Source organism: Camelus ferus, chromosome 1, assembly GCF_009834535.1.
Source record: "Camelus ferus isolate YT-003-E chromosome 1, BCGSAC_Cfer_1.0, whole genome shotgun sequence".
In the NCBI taxonomy this organism is placed as follows: domain Eukaryota; kingdom Metazoa; phylum Chordata; class Mammalia; order Artiodactyla; family Camelidae; genus Camelus; species Camelus ferus.
In genome coordinates this window covers 75010682-75030744 of record NC_045696.1, presented here as the reverse complement: position 1 = coordinate 75030744, position 20063 = coordinate 75010682, and the positions used below count along the sequence as shown (strand labels likewise).

Below are 20063 nucleotides of genomic sequence, written 5' to 3'. Positions count from 1 at the left end.
CTGCCTATTTTTTTCTTATACCATTCAAAATTGGTTGAGACTACCAAATTATAATTGCATAGGCCATAAAGCAACTATTAAATAACAGAGATTATTAGTATTGACTACATGAAGTTAAACGTCTGTGTTCCAGTTTTAGTTTAACCTTAATCTTGCAATTTAAGAAATAGAGATTTAAATGTACTCCTTATCTAATAGATGCTCTCATGCTGAATTTTCATCGCATCAAGATTGTCCATCAGTGTATCCATTCCTATAATAACCATTATTGGACACAAAACACACAAAAGTATGTGTTAATGTCCCCCACAATGTCTCTTCAACCTAGAAATTTCTCTTATCTCTTCGCTTTAATCTTTGCAATCATTCCCTTTCTTGAGGTACTGCTTCCTAGTGAAGGTTTAGAATTTTAGCTCTTTAAGGTTGCTTTTTCAAACCTTCTTTTCTATTTCCCTCTGTGCATTTATTTTAATTTCAGCAAAATTAACTAATGAATCATTATGGGTGAAGCAGTTTGGGGGATAATAATTTAATGACTTATGTTAAATAACCAGTTTAAAAGTTTTTGTCAGTCATTACATATTAAGGAAGCACTTAACTTACTGAATTATTATAATGTAATTTATTGTTTAACTGATTGCCTTCGATGGCCAACTGATGATATATTTGCACCAATGAATAAAAATGAAAATATTCTACAGACTGATCACTTATGTTGATGTTTATACAGCTACACTGGTTTCAGTTTGTCATTCTCATTGCTCTAATTTTTAAGGTATGGTAACTGTCATTTCCCACATACTTGGTACATTGTGCTGTATCAAGTCTAAGTGAATAGTAAATATTTGAAAGGACAAAGTGAAACGCATCTACTAATATTTCTCTTCCATCATTAAATGGATTCTGAAGTATCTTATCCATATTGTGTTGGCTAAAAACACTGAGTTTTTTTAAAAAGTACCTGTGCTTACATGACTGCATTGTTGCTGTCATTTGTAGGACTGCTGCTTTCACAGCTGGGCTAGGCGATGCTTTTGCTGAAATTAAGCTACCATCTCTCTGATTCCACTTCTGGGAGATTTGTATTCCTTTGCTTGCCAGGCAGCTATCCTGCATTACTCCAAATTTTGCTTCTTTATTGAAGTAGTACTGCTTTTACCAGAGAGCAAATACTGAAGTGTGATAAATCACTATTAAAGTTGATCAATAATTGCTTGCAATGGAATTTTTCACCATTATTTGTGTAATACTAAAGCATTCTGTTATTGCCAGAAAATGGAGCAGATATCAGAATATAATGTTATTGTTTGGTCTTTATCATTGAAAAAGCAAATTTTAAAAATCAAGTTTCTACTATATTTCACATCTTTCATCTAGTGTCGTTGCATCCCTCTTGAAGTGTAGTGTTACCTGTAGATAGAGTTGGGTGGTATTCACTGAACAAATAACATAGTATCTTAAATTCATTAGAGTATAGTTTGAAGAAAATGGAACATATTTGCAAGTAGCTCTTTATAGGTTTATTTAAGTTCAGTAAAACTTGGGACTACTTGTTTTGGCCAATAAATTTGGCATGTGAAATGAGCAGATTAAGAATAGACATTATGTGATCATCTTAAGTGAAATGTAGTGAAATAAAATTTCAATGCCCTATGTATGCTATGCTTTGTATCTGTTGTAAAAATGTCAGTAATATATCAAAAGATACAATATAAGAGAAAGAATTCTTGAAGAGATTACAATAATGGCTTCTAAGAAAGGAAATCAGTTCAAGGACAAAGTCTGAGATTGTGGTATTGGGGCAAAAGGATAATAGCAAGGTTAAGTAAATAAACAAAAATTTCAGGGATCTACATATTGATGTGATAACCAGACTTACTCAGTACATCTTCAGCCAGATTTATAAGTACTTTGTAAAACTAAAATGTGTTTTCATGACACTGTATTACACTGATGCTTAATTTTATGGGATGAATGAAACTAAAGGCAACGTCCTCCTAGTATTTTTGGTAAAAGTTCATTGGATAGTACCTGTTTCCACAGAATATACTACTAAAATTAGAATGGCAACAGAAGACTAGCATGGTCCCTGTGTAAGGTTGATACACACATTCAAGACATACTCCATATTTTTAAATTAACATTTTTCTTTGATTCGCTTACCAGCAGGCTGTTTTCCTGCTGCAAAGCAAATTGATGAAGTCCATTTGCACTTTCTCCTTAATTTCTCAGTATTGGCAAAATCACTACCATGATCATTGCAGCACAGTCCAGATCTTATTATTCGATTTTGAAAATATTGTCCTTGCAACAACCAATTACAGCAATGATATATAAATATCTGCTTTGTTCATTATTTGTGCATGGTAGTATGTAATCATAGGCACAGATATGGTAGTTGCAGTTTTATGAACACTTGTCCTCAGGAAATAGGGAAATGTATAGGAGACCACAGATATAATGAAGCTTTATAATTGGCCCCTCATTCTCTCTCCCAGATCAATTTGGCCTTTGGTAGATAGTACAAATCTATTAAATCTGGAATATTGAGTTGGTCAAAAATGAAAATAATACTCCAAAGCAAAGAGACTTTTTATGAAATATATCTGGATGCAGTTAGGGGAATATTTCAAGTCTGCTAATACCCCCAATCAAAGTTGCTAGCTCCAACTTTATTGGTCCGAATTAGAGTGAAAATTTACTATTTTGGTATTTGAGGTTTTTTTTTTTTTTCTTTGTGGATATTAACTGCCTGTTCTGTGCAAGGAAGATAGAGCAACTCATTCTACTGAGAAACCTGTAGCTGACCCAAGGTTCACTTTGTTTATAATGGGAGCATAAGGTTTGTTATGCAAGACTCATCTTTTCATCATTGTCAGGAAAGACCATAAGGTTAATCAGTGGGGTGCAGACAAGTTTCAATACATCCAGACACTAGAGGGGTACCACCAGAAGGAATACTAATTGCCTAGGAGTCCCTAAATTATGTCTTCATCCTGTGGCATAAGGAAATAAGGTAGCTATTCATTCTTGATAAAGAGAGGAAAAGACAAAAGAGGAACAGTGTGAAGCAAAAGTTCCTCCACCCTCTGCATAATAGCAGGAAAACTTGAAAGAACACTGTTGAGGTATTCAAAGCTATGGAAAGGCTTATGAAGGCATTATACATATTCCAGAAAGAAACAAAAATGAAAGAGGGAAAAGCCATTTGATAAACTGCAAAGAAAGAAGTTCTCATTTGTGAATGACTTACGGAAATATCTTGCCTTCAGCTTGTTACGGGTCTTTAAAAGAATCAAGTTGAGTGAGCTAGAAGGCTCGTTTCTAGTGTTACCTTTTTCTAGATGTTTCTGATTTAATTAAGATGTTTAATCTAAATATTCTTAAATTCTTTAATGAATTTATCTAGATGGGCCCTGGATGATGTACTCTTTTGTCTCTTCTTTCTCCTTAGATCACTAGGAAATGACTATTTTCCAGATCAGCCAAGTCCAGGATAGTTGTTAGCTTCAGTAGGATAAGAAAGAGTGAAGTTATTTTTTGTGAAGCCCCCAGGCTTTTGAAAGAAAAAGAGGGGAGAGTTAATTTTAATACTGACTTTAAGCTGAAAAGTAGAGCCCTTTTATACTTTGTTAAGTGAACACATCAATCACGAAAGAAACAGTGTGGTTGGCATCATCCATCTAATTCCAAGTACTAAATAGATTTTCATCCTGAAACATATGGGACATGAGCCTCATTTGTAAAGGGGTATTGAAAAGGACAGTGAGCCCTGTTTTTTGGTTAATAATAAGTTTGGTTATAAACTTTCATTTATTGCAAAAGATTAAGCTTTAGGAACCTATTCTCATAACATTCTGTGGGAGCTAAAATTTTTGCTTAGCAGAAAATTGGAGTAACATTTCAAGAACCCCTCCATATTTTGCATTTCCTTATAGTAGGCCATGCTTCCTTGCTGGGCTGATCTCTTCACTGATCTCATATTGGTTAAATTTTCATGGAGGCAATTGGGTGCATAATTAGGCTTCTGTTTTCACTGTTGTGAAGTATACTCTTGGCCCTTAAATGTAGATGCAGCTGCCAAATTTAAATACCTTAGGGTTGTTTCTCTCTTTGTATAAAAGATACTACTTTGTAACCATTTTACTAGGAGTATCTTTTTTCTTATTAAAAAAAAATTACCCTCTACATTATACCAAATTTCCTTTAAGTATTGCTTCAGTGAACTAATAAACAGTATCTTACTAGAGGGACATGAGCTTTGCTGTTGGATTTTGGCCCAGAAAGATCACTCCTGCTTATTTCTGATCAATCCAAATATGATTAAAAGGCATTTATTTTAACAAGAAGAGAAAATCAGTAGTGTGGTCTGTTTCATTCCCCTTTACTTCTTGCTTTTCCTCATTGGTCATTTTTTTTTTTTCAGTCCAAAGAGCCAAAAATATTTGTTACCATGACTTTGCGTTTCTACTGCTATTACTCATGGCAGTATCCCCCTTTTTCTTTAAAAGAAAACCAATATAATCTCATGTATAAACTTAAAAGTAGATTTTATAAATTATGTATAGCATTATTCTAAAACAGGAATTTTTGTATGTATTTCCATCTGCTTTTTTCTTATGTGTTTTGTTGACTTGTATTTGATTATTTTCTATTGTGTTTTATCATTGTTGAAATATATCAGAAGACCATTTGATTTTATGCTCTGCTGAGAGTGTACAGACTGAATTAAAGATATAGGCCTCATCCTTTAGGAATTTTGTGTTTTAGTAAGAATAACAGAGACAAATATAAAGATGAAGACAGACATCTGTACAGATATGAAACACAACAATAAAAAATATTTTTATTGCATCAAAATTTTTTAAAATAATTTTTTAAAATATCTTTTAAAAGTATCTGTCATCTCCTTACAGTAGGCCCGAAACAATAAAGTTCTGTCCCTTTCTGGACACATAAATCTAGATAGCATTGATCCAGTAGGTAAGAGAGAAGGAACCTTCATTGAATTTTTACCCTCTAAGCACTGTGCTAAGGATTTTTTTTACATGTATTATCTTATTTAATTCTTACAACATCACTGTGAGGTAATAACTGTTTTTATTCAACTTATGCAAATATGGGAACTGCCTGAAATTTCCTCTCCTGAAGAAGTCTTAAAAATTGCAGAATTCTCCATGGGATCAGTAGAGCTGAGGATGATGGAGCAGTGATCTGAACCAAAGAAAACACTCTGGTTAGACCATTTGTACTCTGCCGTTAGAACAAGACTGTTTTCATATATGTTGTTCTCTTTGCTGCTAAATACTGAATTATTTAGTATGGAACTAAAAACTGTGGAGGTTTCTATAACATTTTAAGGTCCCTTGTATTCATCTGCTGCACGTGTTAAGATGTTAAAGCTTAAGTCACTGGGTAGATCCTCTTTACGGAATGATTGGCTTTACTCTTTTCTTTGGACAAAAAGAGGCACCCTTGATGCTGTCCACTTGTCTTACCAATGCATGCTGTTAGTCACAAGGTGGCCTGGTTAATAAAGAGGAATCAAAGAATTAGAATTTACTACTCTTTTCTACAACTAGAAAAACAAGGCAAAGTATTAATGTATATTTTTATTTGAGGTATTAACCATTCTTTTAATTCTATGTTTTAAAGTCATAATTTACCAAATACTGCCATCTTGGTCTGAAAAAGTAAATGGGATTTCTAGAGTTACCTGATTTACAGTTTACTTCTGACTGCCTGCTGCTTGTTTTATGTGAAGCTATGATAATCTGCTTTGACTCCTCACAAAGAGGAGAAAAATACTTCCTGGAAACGAAGTAACTATGGAATCATTTGTCCCTATTAAATTATGTGATATTATGAAATATCTCTTACTGTATTTTCTACATTGTTGAACTATATTTGCCTTTCCTCATAATCCTATCATTCTAATCTTCACCTCTGCCTATTAATATTTGGTCCTCTTTTAAGCTGAGATTTTTAAGAAATTTTAATTTATCCTGTCATGCACTAAAATTTGAATTTTTAAAGTTCAAATTGGGGGAATTAGTAACTATATTTTTATATTTGGTATGTTTTCTTTATCTATATAAACTATGGAAATTAAATTTGTAATTTATTTAATAATCTGAGATCTATATTTCACTTTATTAATTGGTCTTACGTTTGCTTACCACATTTGATTCTGCTACTTATACTGGGTTCTTTTAACCCACCTAAATACTCCTTGTTTACATTTGTTGATAATCAAAAGTCTACATGGTGTAGACCATAATTGTTTGTCACTGTTTTTAAAAATCCGTTAGTGAGACCCTTCCTAAGCCCATCTATGGACCTCATGTTAGGGAACCTTTATCTTAAATAATGCATTGTCTCTGAAATGTATTTTCATAACACCTTTTCTATAGCACTATGAATTTAATAGTGAAAATTAATTTCATCCCCTACTAAAGGAATTTGAATTTTCTATATCCTAGTGGTAAGAACTTGATTTTCCAACCTGAAGTTGTTAAGGTCTGTCTGAATCACTAAAAGAGTGAGTTAAATCTGTTTTCTGATGGTTTGCTTCTAAAGGTCAGTGAAGGACAGCACTCTGAAAGAAATGAATAACACGCATCCTTCCAGAGCTAGTGTATTTTACAGCTGTCCCTTTGGACTCACTCCAACAACAGCTCATTGACTCCTAGAGGAAGAGAATTTTAGAGGCCTTAACTGGGGATCAGAAAAATTGTACTGAAAGACACTTGCTTCCCGTGTATAACCACTGCAGTGAAATTCATTTGAAATTATGCTTCTTATCCCTCAAATACAGTTAGTCTCAATGCTTTTGATTTTCCTTTGTAGCATATCTTCATCCATCTCCTTCTTGCTTATTACTCTTGCTACCTCTCTTTGTTTAGGCCCTTGTATCATTTTCCCTGGGATAATTTCAACAGATTAGTTTTCCTACCTACTCATTTATCTTCTAGGACTGTAGTGACCCAAATAAAGACCCTATCCTGGAAAAGTTCACAGCCTAGCAGGAAGTCAAACATGGATGTAGATAATTTTGGTAAGAGTGTATTAAGGTACAATTTTAGAAATACATATAAGAGGCTGGGTAACATCAAGAAAGGGAGTAATTAACTCTGGAAATAAATATTAAAGAGTAATCAGACCATAGAATTATTAACTGAGATTTTAATCATGTTATTTCTGTAGCAAGTGTAGAGGCAAGTTTTTGTTCTAATGTTCTAAATCAGACTAAAGATTAATTTGTAATAAAAAAAAACAGAAAAGCTTATTTTCTAGGTAATGAGCAAATAGATACAATTGAAATGCGACTTTGGCAACTGAGTTAGCCACAAAACTAATGTTTTCCTGTTGACCTGTCTGAGAATAAGGGTGGAAAATATCTTGTCAATATATATCTAAATATACACATTTGTAAATGTATCATTAGATAATATTTATTAAATGTATCAGTTAAATAAAAAATAAGTGTTTATAAAACCTTTGGTCATTCAACAGACATTTATTACAGCTTCCATATTTGTGAACATAGATATCTAGAAAATACAAGGTGCTTATTTTAGCAAATCGTGGCCAGTTTGAAGCGATTAAGCTACAAGGGACTCAGTATAGATATTCCCTAAATTTGCAAGTGTATACTTCAAAATAGCAAGTCATAAAAAGTCTCTGCTGTCTTAGGCTGTATTTATAGAGACTTATAATCCACACTGAAGTAATAGTTTTCTGTACTCTGCCTTGGTGATATTGACTCCAGAGTATTGTACTAGATTTTGGTTGCTGCATTTTGAAATGAATATTAGCAAAAGAACACATCCAGTAATGGCAAAGAAGATGACAATAAACTATCTCACCTGAATCATGGTTAAAGGAATTGGGGGTAAAAAGGCCTCTGGAAAATTGTGATTGCTATCAATATGTGAAAAAAACAGATGGCAGAACTGTTGGAATGAAGTAGGTTAGGAATAGCAACCTTTAGGGATAACTTTAGAAGTGCTTCACAAAAACTTCTGTATCAGGTACTGAGCTCCCAACACTGAAAATACCTAATTAAGTGACTTACATGAGATACTTTACTATTTCAAGATTTTAACTTCACCGGCTTCAAATTAATGCCTCTGTTTTTGTTTCCAGAGGACTTAGATTGAAATTGTAGGATTGTGGTTGCAAAGGCAGGATTGGGGGTGACTTATTAGCCAGTGTGCATTTAGAAAATTCTCCACTTTATATCAAGTAATTCTTATGCCCTTTAGGGCCAAACTTCAGGGTCAGCAATCTTTTTCTGTAAGAGGCCAGATAGTAAATATTTTAGGTTTTGCAGGCCACATGGTCTCTATAGTATCTGCTCAACTCTACTGTTGTAAAAACATCACTGACAATATGTAAACACAATTTATTGGCTGTGTTCCCATTAAACTTTATTTATAAAAGCAGGTGGTGAGCTGGACTTGGCCTGTGGGCCACAGTTTGACAACCCTTGCCTTAAATGATGAAATCTGGAAATATCATTCTAATATAGGTGAAGAAAGGCTTGCAATGCAGGAGTTAAAAAACAAATTGTCAAGATATCATGGTGTTCTTGGGCTGAAAGAGTGCACAATCAAATGTTCAAAATACTGAATTGCCCAATGAGTTACCCAACGAATTAAGAAACCTTTCTCTATACAAGTCAAGTGACAGTGGCAAGTCTGAGACTATTTTCTGTTCATTTCTGCTGCATATTTTGTCCTTAAAGGTGTTTACTCCTGAGCAATGCCGTCTACCACTTGTGGACTACTAATGCAGAGCCAACCCTTACAAAGACATAAATGCAGGTTCAGGCTTTCTGAGAACCAAGATTTTCAGTGCCTCCTACCCAAACACAGAAATTTTTAACAGTAATTTTAATACTAGAACAAGGAAATAAACAGAAAAATCTGTGATCAGCAAAGAATCTGTTTCATATTTTGTGCTTCTAACCTCATAAAGCAAAGGTTCTCATACCATCATTTGATCTGTTGGCCTTTAGTTTATCAACTGTTAGAAAATGATGGTCAAGTGTTGATGCTGACTAGAAATGAGTAACAGGAGAATAGGAGACTACTCTCACCAGGCAGTCTGGCCACAGAGAATAAGTGACCACTGACTGCTAGAAAACAAGGGGATGGGGAGCATTTTTAAAAGCACTGTCTCCAAAACCACTGTCTTTGGTTTTAGGGCCAAAAATACTCTCAGACTCCTCAGTGATACTGAAAAGCTTTGCTATAATGTGTTTTACAAAACCAGTGATTGGTTTTATAATGAGGGCTGCGATTTATCAAGAAGGATACATTGTGAAATATATATATATATATATATATATATATATATATATATATACTCTTTTAAGAAAACAGGACTGCTTCAGTTGAAATAACATTATTAGGTATATTAAAAATTAGGTAAGATTAGAAAGCAAAACCAATTTATTTCCTAAGCATTCTGAATAGTTATGATTTGTCATTATGCGACTATTTAGTCCTTGTGTTATGAACTCAAAAACCCAATAGAGTAGTTCCTTGACTCTTAAAGTGTTTTATTTTTAGCAAATATATTTTTGTCACTTCACATCTCCAAATTGCATAGATTCATATTGAAAATATTAATTTTATATTGATTTATTCCCCTCTACTGCTTTTCAAATAAGTTCTTTTTCTTTGTAAATAGATGCATTTAAGTTTGGATAATTCTACCTTCTTTATCAACATCTAATTTTTTCCATAGTGTAAAGTCCCTTTTATTTAAAATATTATGTATTCTGATTTCTCAACATTAGGGATTATTTTCCAAATTTGGGAAAATTAAGTTTCTACACCTTGATTTAATGTTTCCTTGATTATATCCTATATTTGAAAAGCAAATTTTTAAAGAAATCTGAATCTAAAAATCATGAAAAAAATGTCATGTCATTCTTTTGTTCAAAATGCTCCAGAGACTCCCTTTTACTTAAGAGTGTACTACATAAAATTCGAATTCCTTAACATGTCTGCCCACCTTTCTGACACCCTACGTATTGCCATGCACTGCATACTCAGGTAATAAAAAACAACTTATATTGTTGGTAATGGGCCTCATTCTTTCATGGTCTGTGACTTTGCACACATAATCTTGTGGCAATCTAAAACAGCCTCCCATTTAGCTCTCCCATGTCCAAGCCATCCCTTCTCTGCAAAACCCCTGCTTATCTGTAATACTCTGTTTAAACTTTACCTCTCTCATGCCTTCCCTAGCCGCCTCAGGCAGTTGGGAGATTTCCTGTGACTTTTCCAAGGTTCATATTGTGTTACAACAGTTTTCCATTGTTAAAGTTTTTCTTGCATCTTGTCTTTCCCCAATAAACTCAACAACCAAAGAGAAAGTGTCTATTTACCATCGTTATCATACTATTTATTTAACCTAGAACCTGGCAAAAGCAGGTATTTCTCCCAATAAGGGGGTTACTAAGGGTTCCTCTCTCTCAAGCTATAGATAACTGTACCAGTTAAATAGGGATATTATGAGTCTGGGAAACTAGAAGTACCAGCATCTGAGCCACTCATACTATTCCAAACTCATCTGTGAGCCTTGCAGTACCAGTACTACCTTCACATTTCAGCACTTGATGCTGGCACTACTTTATGAAGCTTCTTACTTACTTGCCTCCCTCTGTAAAGAACTCAAACTCTTTTTTCCCCATCCCTAACTAATGCCAGTCCTGAATAATTCTTAATAGCTTGAAAAGATAATGTGGGTATACTTACTAGGTTTGTTAATAGTATGTAACATTTATTGAGTGCTTACTGTGTGCCAGTCTCTTTGTTTACAAGTTTTTCTTTTATTACTTCATCTAATACAGCAGGTCTGATGAAGTATATGCCATTATCCCAACTTAACAATTTGGGACAGGGCAGCTGGGGGAGATACAAGGTTTGACAAGGTGAATTAAACTGCTCAAGACCATACAACTATTAACTGAGGCAGACAGAATTTCAATCCAGTGTATCTTCAGAGCTCATTCTTTTGTTCACCACCAGTGAATATTCCCGCCATACCTGAAGCCCAAATAGTAGCATGGCTATAATGTGCACTTTAAAAGCATCTAGACCTGAATTCAAAATCCATATCTAACATTTACTGGTGGTAAATAACTTTACTTCTCTGACCTTTGGTTTTCTTATATGTAAAATGGTAATACTACCCCAAATGATTATTACTTGACTAAGGTGCGTGATACGTACTAAACAGTAAGTGTTAGCTCCATTTGCCTCTTCTACACTTCTGTTCATGTGAGCTCTGAGGTAATGGTTTGAACAGAATGAGGCCTAGCATAAGAAGACAAATAAGAAAGTTAGCTTCCTCTCTCTTCTGTGTAGTACTACCATAATGTCAACCAGTGACTGCCTTCCAGGATCTTCAAATATTTTTATAGTTATGATCACACTTATTCCCTTAATGAGAAGGGCGCATCTTGAGTATTTAATAGTTGTTAATTGCTCATAAATATACTATAGTAGAATAAGGATTAGCATCAGTGATCTTCTGTTTTACTAGACTTCTCTTTTGCTAGTTCTTAGGAGACATATGTGACTCTGAGGGTTGTTATTTATTGTATAAAATAGTTGCCCCCGTGATTCCATAACATAGATCTGTTAGTGCCAAATCAACAAAGAAAACTATAAACACAGCTGCTGTTTTGGTGTGGTTTGTGGTTTGGTTTTGCTTTTAGTTGAACTTTTTTACGTAGGCAGATCATCATTTAAAAGTAGTCATTTGGCATTTTCCCTTGCATTCTTCAAATTTTTTGTAAGTTTTTAAAAAGCTTAGCTTAAGTCACTTCTATAATTACACACTTAGGTTGATTCATCTGGTCTTTTTGCTGGCCAATGAATTTTCTTTTTAAGTATAGGAAATAGGATAATTTAAATCTTATAACTATTAAAATAGGATATTTAAAGTCCTATAACTTCAGTATGTCTCTTTTATAAATTCAAAGAAAATATTTTCAAGTATTAAAAAATAATTTTATATTCCTTGTTGTCTTTTAATTGATTTCTGTATTTCCAGAGGTAGGAGGAGGGCTTGGAATTTCTGCTATTTCTGCTCCACCTCCTTCATATAACTCTGGAGCATACTATAAACACTTGTTTGCAACTGAGAATTGGTACAGCAGAAGTGTCTGATCAAAAGTAGGTCCTGTTGCTCTAAGTCACACTGGTTGTAAAGTAAAAGATGGGTTGTAGGGGGCAGATACAGACATAGGGAGACCATTTAGGCCTTTGCAGTAGTCCAGACAAGATATAGGAGTGGCCTGACCAAAGGTACCAAGAGTGATAATGAAGGAATGTAGACATATTCAGGATACAGAATTAACAAAATTTGTGGATGAATTAGATGTTGGTGAGTATGACGTGAGTCAGAGGGGGCAGGGTTCTGGATTAGAGGTATCGGGCTCCTCACGTTTTTCTCATTGTGTTTGCTCAACTGCTGCTTATCCTTAAAGAATTTAGTTTATTTGTTACCTCCTGTGGAAAACCTTCCCACTCCAACTTCCATTAAGTTAGGTAACCACACTATGTGTTTTTATAGCACCTGGTACTTTTTATGAAAGCATTTTTTTCTGTTTTGTACCTATGAATTTTACTTCACACTCTCATACAGATAACCTTCACAGTCTTGACTTTGCCTTGTGAAGGCAAGGGCCATGCCTGACTTACTCATCATATTCCCACCACCTATCATGGTCCTGGGGACAGCACCAATACATTTTTGGGGAATAAGCAAAGTGTCATTTATAGCTATTGTCCACAGCGCCTGATAGAGTAACTGAATGCAATAAGTTATCTGGGCTTTTTTGATTCATTCCCCTGGCTTAACTTTCATTTCTTTTGTATTTTCTTAATCTCTCTCACTTTATTTTTTCTTATACCTTTACAGTTTAGCTTACTGAATAAAAGAAAATATAAACAGCAAGAAGTAAATTTGTGCTTTGCAGGTTTTGACAGTGTCTTCCAAAGGAACCCTGAAGATTATTTTAACATCTAAAAAGAGAGGGCTTCAGATTGTAATATTATACTTAATATTGTATATTCAGATTATAATAAAATACTTAATATTTTAAAAAGTATTATAAGTACTTAACATTGTTGGAACATTGTACTGAGCCAATGGATATGTGGATCAGTTCATTTCAGTTAGAAATAATAGGACTGAGTTATTTGATAAAGAGGGAGTGGATCATTGCAAATTCATCATGTCTCAAGGAAAATACATTGATGACACTTTATATTATAGTAAATATGTACCTAAATTATACTTTAAAACAGAATGGTCTAAGATATCACTTAGACAGTAATCAGTACAAAAAAAGAAAATTACAAAGATTGATTTAAGAAAGAAAAAAAGGCAAAGCTATGTAATTTTTGATTACCACAGGATAGAGGTAGGGGATATAAAAGGAATAGAATTTGATTTTCTAGCCTTTTCTTTACTCATCTTTAAAAATAAAAGCAATGGACCCATGATCTAAAAGATCCTTTCCAGTCAAATTCTGTTGTTCCATAAAATAGAAAAGAATGATAAAGGTGGTATGTGATGGGAATTCTGGTTTCACTTGCATCTTACTACTTACTCTTTCCATAGCTTCAGCTCTGTCTTGATAAGACCTGACTTTAAAAATACATTCATATAAAAGTTTTTATTTGAATGAATTTATTAAATATAATTAAACACAAGTTACTTTTTCTAACTTCTGCTTTGGATCAATTATTTCAGCCTAATTTGGAACAACAATCTACATCAAAATATTTAAGATGAATTATGATTACTTATTTACCCAAATCAATTCAAATTACAGAAAGTGAATTTTTGCACTTTTGTAGAGCCATAAATGTATTCTTTGATGTTTCTCTTTTAATGTTTTCATTTTTTAAAAAAATCTTTATTGTTTTAATCTTACTTTAGTCTTCCAAGAAATCTTAGTTAATAACTTCAATACCTGATGGACAGATGAATAAACAGAGGTCTAGTGAAGTTACAGAACTCATCCACAATTACTAATTTACATTGTGACAAAACCAGAAAAAGATTCATTCCTGCTGATTTTCCAAAGTGACCCTTTCTGCTAGAACCACTTCATTTGTAAATACTCACTAGCCTAAAATTTACAAACAAGGTCAGACTGAATGACCTATACCCATTTTCGGACTCTACAAACTTCTGTGGGGAAAAATATGCATATGAGAAAGTAGAGTTTTCTTTTTAAAAAGGGGGAAAAAAAACTTAACATGTTTTCTTTCTTTGGTTTAGATTTCTGCTTTGGGACAGCCACGCATCTAATTCCTTAAAGTAGTTTTATATGTAAAACTTGTAAAGGATCAGAACAATGCCTCCAAGACCATCATCAGGTGAACTGTGGGGCATCCACTTGATGCCCCCAAGAATCCTAGTAGAATGTTTACTACCAAATGGAATGATAGTGACTTTAGAATGCCTCCGTGAGGCTACATTAATAACTATAAAGCATGAACTATTTAAAGAAGCAAGAAAATACCCTCTCCATCAACTTCTTCAAGATGAATCTTCTTACATTTTTGTAAGTGTTACCCAAGAAGCAGAAAGGGAAGAATTTTTTGATGAAACAAGACGACTTTGTGACCTTCGGCTTTTTCAACCCTTTTTAAAAGTAATTGAACCAGTAGGCAACCGTGAAGAAAAGATCCTCAATCGAGAAATTGGTATGATAAAATTTCAAAATGGCATTGTCATCCTATTCTAAATGCAAATAACTATGAAACTTAATTATTTCCTCATTAGTAAAATATTTTTTCTGAACTGGTTAATTACCTTGGTAATCTTAAGTAGATTTCAAAAAAATCATTACAAATCTGAAGTATTTTTTGTCTGTTAGGCTGAGGAACTATTTTTAACACCTTGCTACTATTCTATCAAGTTTTCTTTAGAAAGTGTCATTTGTAGGGATGACTTAGATTTGTTATATCCCAGTTTTGTCTTATTAGTCTTTTAAAAAATAATTGATATGGATAATATTTGCTACCTTTGCTCCAAATTGCCAAATATATCATATTTTATATGTTAAAAATATTTGAGTCCTTGTCAGCTCTTACTGTATGTATTCACGAAAAACTTTATTAACACAGGAAAACTTCTTTTTTGTGATCTTCCAAATCTGCCAAGTTCCCTATTTATAATAAACATGGTCTTACTGTGTGTTTAATAGAATGTTATATTCTGTATACAACTTTTTTAAGGTTTTGCTATCGGCATGCCAGTATGTGAATTTGATATGGTTAAAGATCCAGAAGTACAGGACTTCCGAAGAAATATTCTGAATGTTTGTAAAGAAGCTGTGGATCTTAGGGATCTTAATTCACCTCATAGTAGAGCAATGTATGTCTATCCTCCAAACGTAGAATCTTCACCAGAACTGCCAAAGCACATATATAATAAATTGGATAAAGGTAAGAAAATTGTAAATCTACCATAATTGGTGACTATAGTGAAAACTTCTGTCTGTTTTTATAGTCTTTTTATCCCAGCCAGATGATAAGCTTCTTGAAGAAAGGAGTGGCTCATACTGACAAGATATAGTTGAGTGCCAAGTACACAACTTGTGTGCAATAAATATTTATTGATTGAATGAATTGTGTGCATATACTGCTGATCCCTTAGTGAATTGTTTATCTCAGAATAAAACTAAAAAACATTGAGTTTGAAATTCACTGTTACAGAATTACAGCTGATTATCTTTTTACAAATAAAAACAAGTATAGATAGAAAACATTTTATAAAATTTTGGGAAACATTCTTATTGTATACAAAGAAAAAATAAATTTCTTAACGTTAAATGCAGTAATTAACTCTGATCATGATGAGTGATAATATATAAGGTGACTTTTGACACTTAATATACGAATTTCTAGAATTAAGTGAACATGGGAATATATAAATATATTATTTTGGAAATGAAAATATCATTGTATCAAATAAATATTTGTATTTTTCAAGGTAACAAAGTGAAAGTTTTCATTGAAAGTTATAGAATAGGTTAACTCACACACTTTTAAACATATTGTCAGTAGAATAAATTAAAACATCTTATTGCTATTTCAGCCATATTCAAAGTGTTTAATGCTTATATAACATAAGCTTTTCATTTAAAATTTCTTTCTACTCTAGCATACTTTTTTAAATGGAATGCTCTTTTCATTTTTTTCCCCAATACCCTTTATGAAAAATTTCCACTATATAGAAAAGTTCAAAGAATTTTACAGTGAACACCTCAACTACTCTAACAGTTTTATCTTTTCATTTTTATCATTTTGTTTGGTCCCCTGACTTACTGCTTAACTAATTTTGAAAGGAAAAAATTAGAAAATACGTCTTCTTCTCCCACCTCCCCCATCTTTTCTCATTCTGATTCAGCATCTTTCTTTAAGTCTCCATGATTCTATCTCATAGTTACCAAAAACTTCTACTTAAGGTACTGTTGCAGCTTTGATACCATCATGAGTTCCTCTTCATAGGGCTTGTATTCTATGAAGTATGTCATGCAGTTTAGAATAGAAATTAGCTTGGTCTCAGGTACTTGTGACCTACCCTAGTCACAGTTTTGCATGCTTGCCATAAAACGTGAGGTTTGGGCATGGTCTGGCAGCCCTGTCAGATTTGAAGATTTGCTTTCTACCTGATATTTACCTGTATTTATTTAAGTTTGATTATAAGTCATTTGTGATTATGGTTAGAGTAATGGTAGTACATACTTTTTTGAAATTTATCTCTTAAAAAATGAAATATATGTGGTGATTGCATCTAATATTTTTTCCTATTATAGGGCAAATAATAGTGGTGATTTGGGTCATAGTTTCTCCAAATAATGACAAACAAAAGTATACTCTGAAAATCAACCACGACTGTGTGCCAGAACAAGTAATTGCTGAAGCAATCAGGAAAAAAACTCGAAGTATGTTGCTATCATCTGAACAACTAAAACTCTGTGTTTTAGAATACCAGGGCAAGTATATATTAAAAGTGTGTGGATGTGACGAATACTTCCTAGAAAAATATCCTCTGAGTCAGTATAAGGTGAGTAGCAAGTTTCAAAGATACTAATTTTAAATTTAAAAGGCATTCACACTAGGAACTGGTATCTGTATTTTTAGGACATATTTTTTGAAAATTAAATAATTAATATTAGTAAATAGCATTAATAAGTTTATTTTTATACTGTATTTAATTTGAGAGATTGATGATGGATTTGAGAGGACAGGCACTATCCTTCTAGATTTTATGTAATTAATATCTGGGGACTTGAGTGTACATATGTGGATAAGCTGATTAATGTTTTGCAGTTGTAACAATAGTTATATTGTTATTCAGATACAAACATTTGATTATTTGATTTGAAAAAAAAACTATAAAAAGCGACTGGATTTGTACCAAGCATATGCCACATAGTGATTTATAATACCCAGCAAGACATGGTTCTGGCCTTTAGGTTGCTTATAGCCTAGGGAGGCTTGTGGGTAAGGAAATAGGTTTTTATAATATGAATACAGTAGTATTTATATTAAAATCTTTATCCTAACTACCATTTCAAAGTTCAAACTAATGCATTGTAATATTTAAATATATATATTGCATAATTTTATTAGTCTCATCTCTTTGTGGTTTTTAGTTTGGGATTTTTTTTTTAACAAAACAAATGTTTCTCAGGAAATATTGGGACAGAAGAATGAGTGGGGAGCAACCCTTGGATTTAACATCAATGTAACTTAATAAATTGAATGGCAGAGGCTTTCTGCATGATGTTGCTTTTCCTTTAACAAGTATAGTGTTTTCATAATGGGTATCCTCTGATCCTTGTTTTTGATTCCTTTTTTCTTTTCTTTTTCTGTTTTTCTTTTCCTTCTAGTTAAAGATAAAACTGCGGTCTCAAAAACTGACTTTTTTTTTGTTTTTATACAATTTATATTTCAAGAGGTGGCTTGGTTGATCTGTGGTATAACCTAACTCCCAAATGTTAGTATTTTAAATATTATAAATATAGCAACTACTAAGAAATATGATCTATAATGTTTGATTTTTTATAACCTTTGCAGCTTAGTATGTAAATTCTCTTATAATATTCTCTCACATTTTGATTTTAAAATGAAGAGCTTGACAAGAAATGGCTTCTCCTCTCCCACCTTAATCTCTTACAGTATATAAGAAGCTGTATAATGCTTGGGAGGATGCCCAATCTGATGCTGATGGCTAAAGAAAGCCTCTACTCTCAACTGCCAATGGACTGTTTTACAATGCCATCTTATTCCAGACGCATCTCCACAGCTACACCATATATGAATGGAGAGACATCTACAAAATCCCTTTGGGTTATAAATAGTGCACTCAGAATAAAAATTCTTTGTGCAACCTATGTGAATGTAAATATTCGAGACATTGACAAGGTAAGCTCAAGTGTTGATGTTTATAATTTTATATGAATTATGTTATATAAATCTCTTTATTGAACTATATAATAATCTGTTAACCTGCAGTATGTTTTCATATGGCTGGAAAACCATTTGTCAACCTCAGCTTACAGTCCTTTTCTGTAGTTCTAATATCCCTAATTCTAATAGTCTAATAATTCTGATACCCATAATTCTAAGCTCTTTAAACCAAACTTTGACAGAATTCATTTGGCAGGAAAACATGACCTAACCTGCAGCAACATTTTTTACAGTCTTTATTATTCCTACTTAGTGTAAATATCCATATGTTTTGTTGTAGAAATACTAATTTCTTTTTGGAGTGCTGCTTCAGCTGCTAAGAGTACTAAGTAATATTTAGTATATATGCTAGTTTATCTCTGAATTACATACCTGGCTTAAAGGGATTGTGGGCCTATATTAATTTTTAATAGTCTAATGTCCCCCTGAAGGCAGCAACAAACTTTGGTGAAGAATCTGCATCAGTATTAGTTTACTATTTTTGTAAAGGAAGGAGAATAGAAAAGCTACATCTGAACAGAGACTTTGACTTGATTCTGTCATTCATTATCAGTTAAATTGTATGATAATGTTTAATATTGGTCCTGTCTAGTATTTATGTGTGCATGTGTATATGTATGTATATACACATAACTTTTTTTTTCTTAGATCTATGTTCGAACAGGTATCTACCATGGAGGGGAACCCTTATGTGATAATGTGAACACTCAAAGAGTACCTTGTTCCAATCCCAGGTAAGGAAGTATATGTATTTATATTTCCCAAAGTCATATTAGTGTTTAGCAATGTACTCAGTAAAAGTATTATATTTTACATCGTTAATTTTATACAAGTCATGTAAAATTACTCAACATTTGCGTACAGAACATGAGGACATTCTGTCAAAGGGGTATCAATCACAGGATCGCTTTATTGATTCTCTAAAATTTTATCAGAAGGGCTTTTCTGATTCTCTCTTCCCATTGTGTCAAGGAGAGAACCTAGAGTATAGTTATAGTTTTGTGCTGATGATTTCTTACATCAGATCTATAAACCTAGCCTTTTATTCTTTTCTTATCTCCATTTCCATTTCCATTAAGAAGTGAGAGGTGGCAAACAACTTTAGAGCTGGACTACCCTAAGGCAGTCTCCTTTACATTACTCCCAAAAATATATGTTTATGGCATTCAAATTAAGGGTCTTTGAAAACAAATCAGTTTTCTTAATGAGAGAGAGAGTTATTGGGAACATTTTAAATGATTATTGCCAAGATAAATAAGTAAAAGACCTATAATTCAGCAGACTAGCATCCTGTCATTTCCTTGCCTCTGTTTTTAGAATCATTTGGGAATAAAAGTCTATTCCTTAGTGTAATACTAATTTTTTTATTGAAATATAGTTGATTTACAATGTTGTATTAGTTTCTGGTGTGCAGCATAGTGATTTAGGTATACACATATATACATACATACTCTTTTTCATTACAGGTTACTACAAGCCATTGAATATAGCTCCCTGTGCTAGCAATATTTTAAGAGAACTCAAGTTGGTATTAAAGATGGC

At 33.0% G+C, this 20063-nt stretch overlaps 1 protein-coding gene and 1 non-coding gene across 2 annotated transcripts in view; both read left to right on the top strand.

Moving 5' to 3' along the window:
• Positions 1–20063, top strand: part of PIK3CA (phosphatidylinositol-4,5-bisphosphate 3-kinase catalytic subunit alpha) — a 75585-nt gene that overhangs the window by 31894 nt on the left and 23628 nt on the right. The window contains exons 2-6 of the mRNA XM_032483894.1: positions 14317–14744; positions 15279–15488; positions 16862–17112; positions 18231–18476; positions 19170–19255. Coding sequence (XP_032339785.1) covers positions 14393–14744; positions 15279–15488; positions 16862–17112; positions 18231–18476; positions 19170–19255 — 1145 coding nt within the window. The 5' untranslated portion in view covers positions 14317–14392. The remainder of the gene's footprint in view (positions 1–14316; positions 14745–15278; positions 15489–16861; positions 17113–18230; positions 18477–19169; positions 19256–20063) is intronic.
• On the top strand, positions 2033–2134 carry LOC116666875. Its single transcript, XR_004323682.1, has one exon. It is a non-coding gene; the product is annotated as a U6 spliceosomal RNA (small nuclear RNA).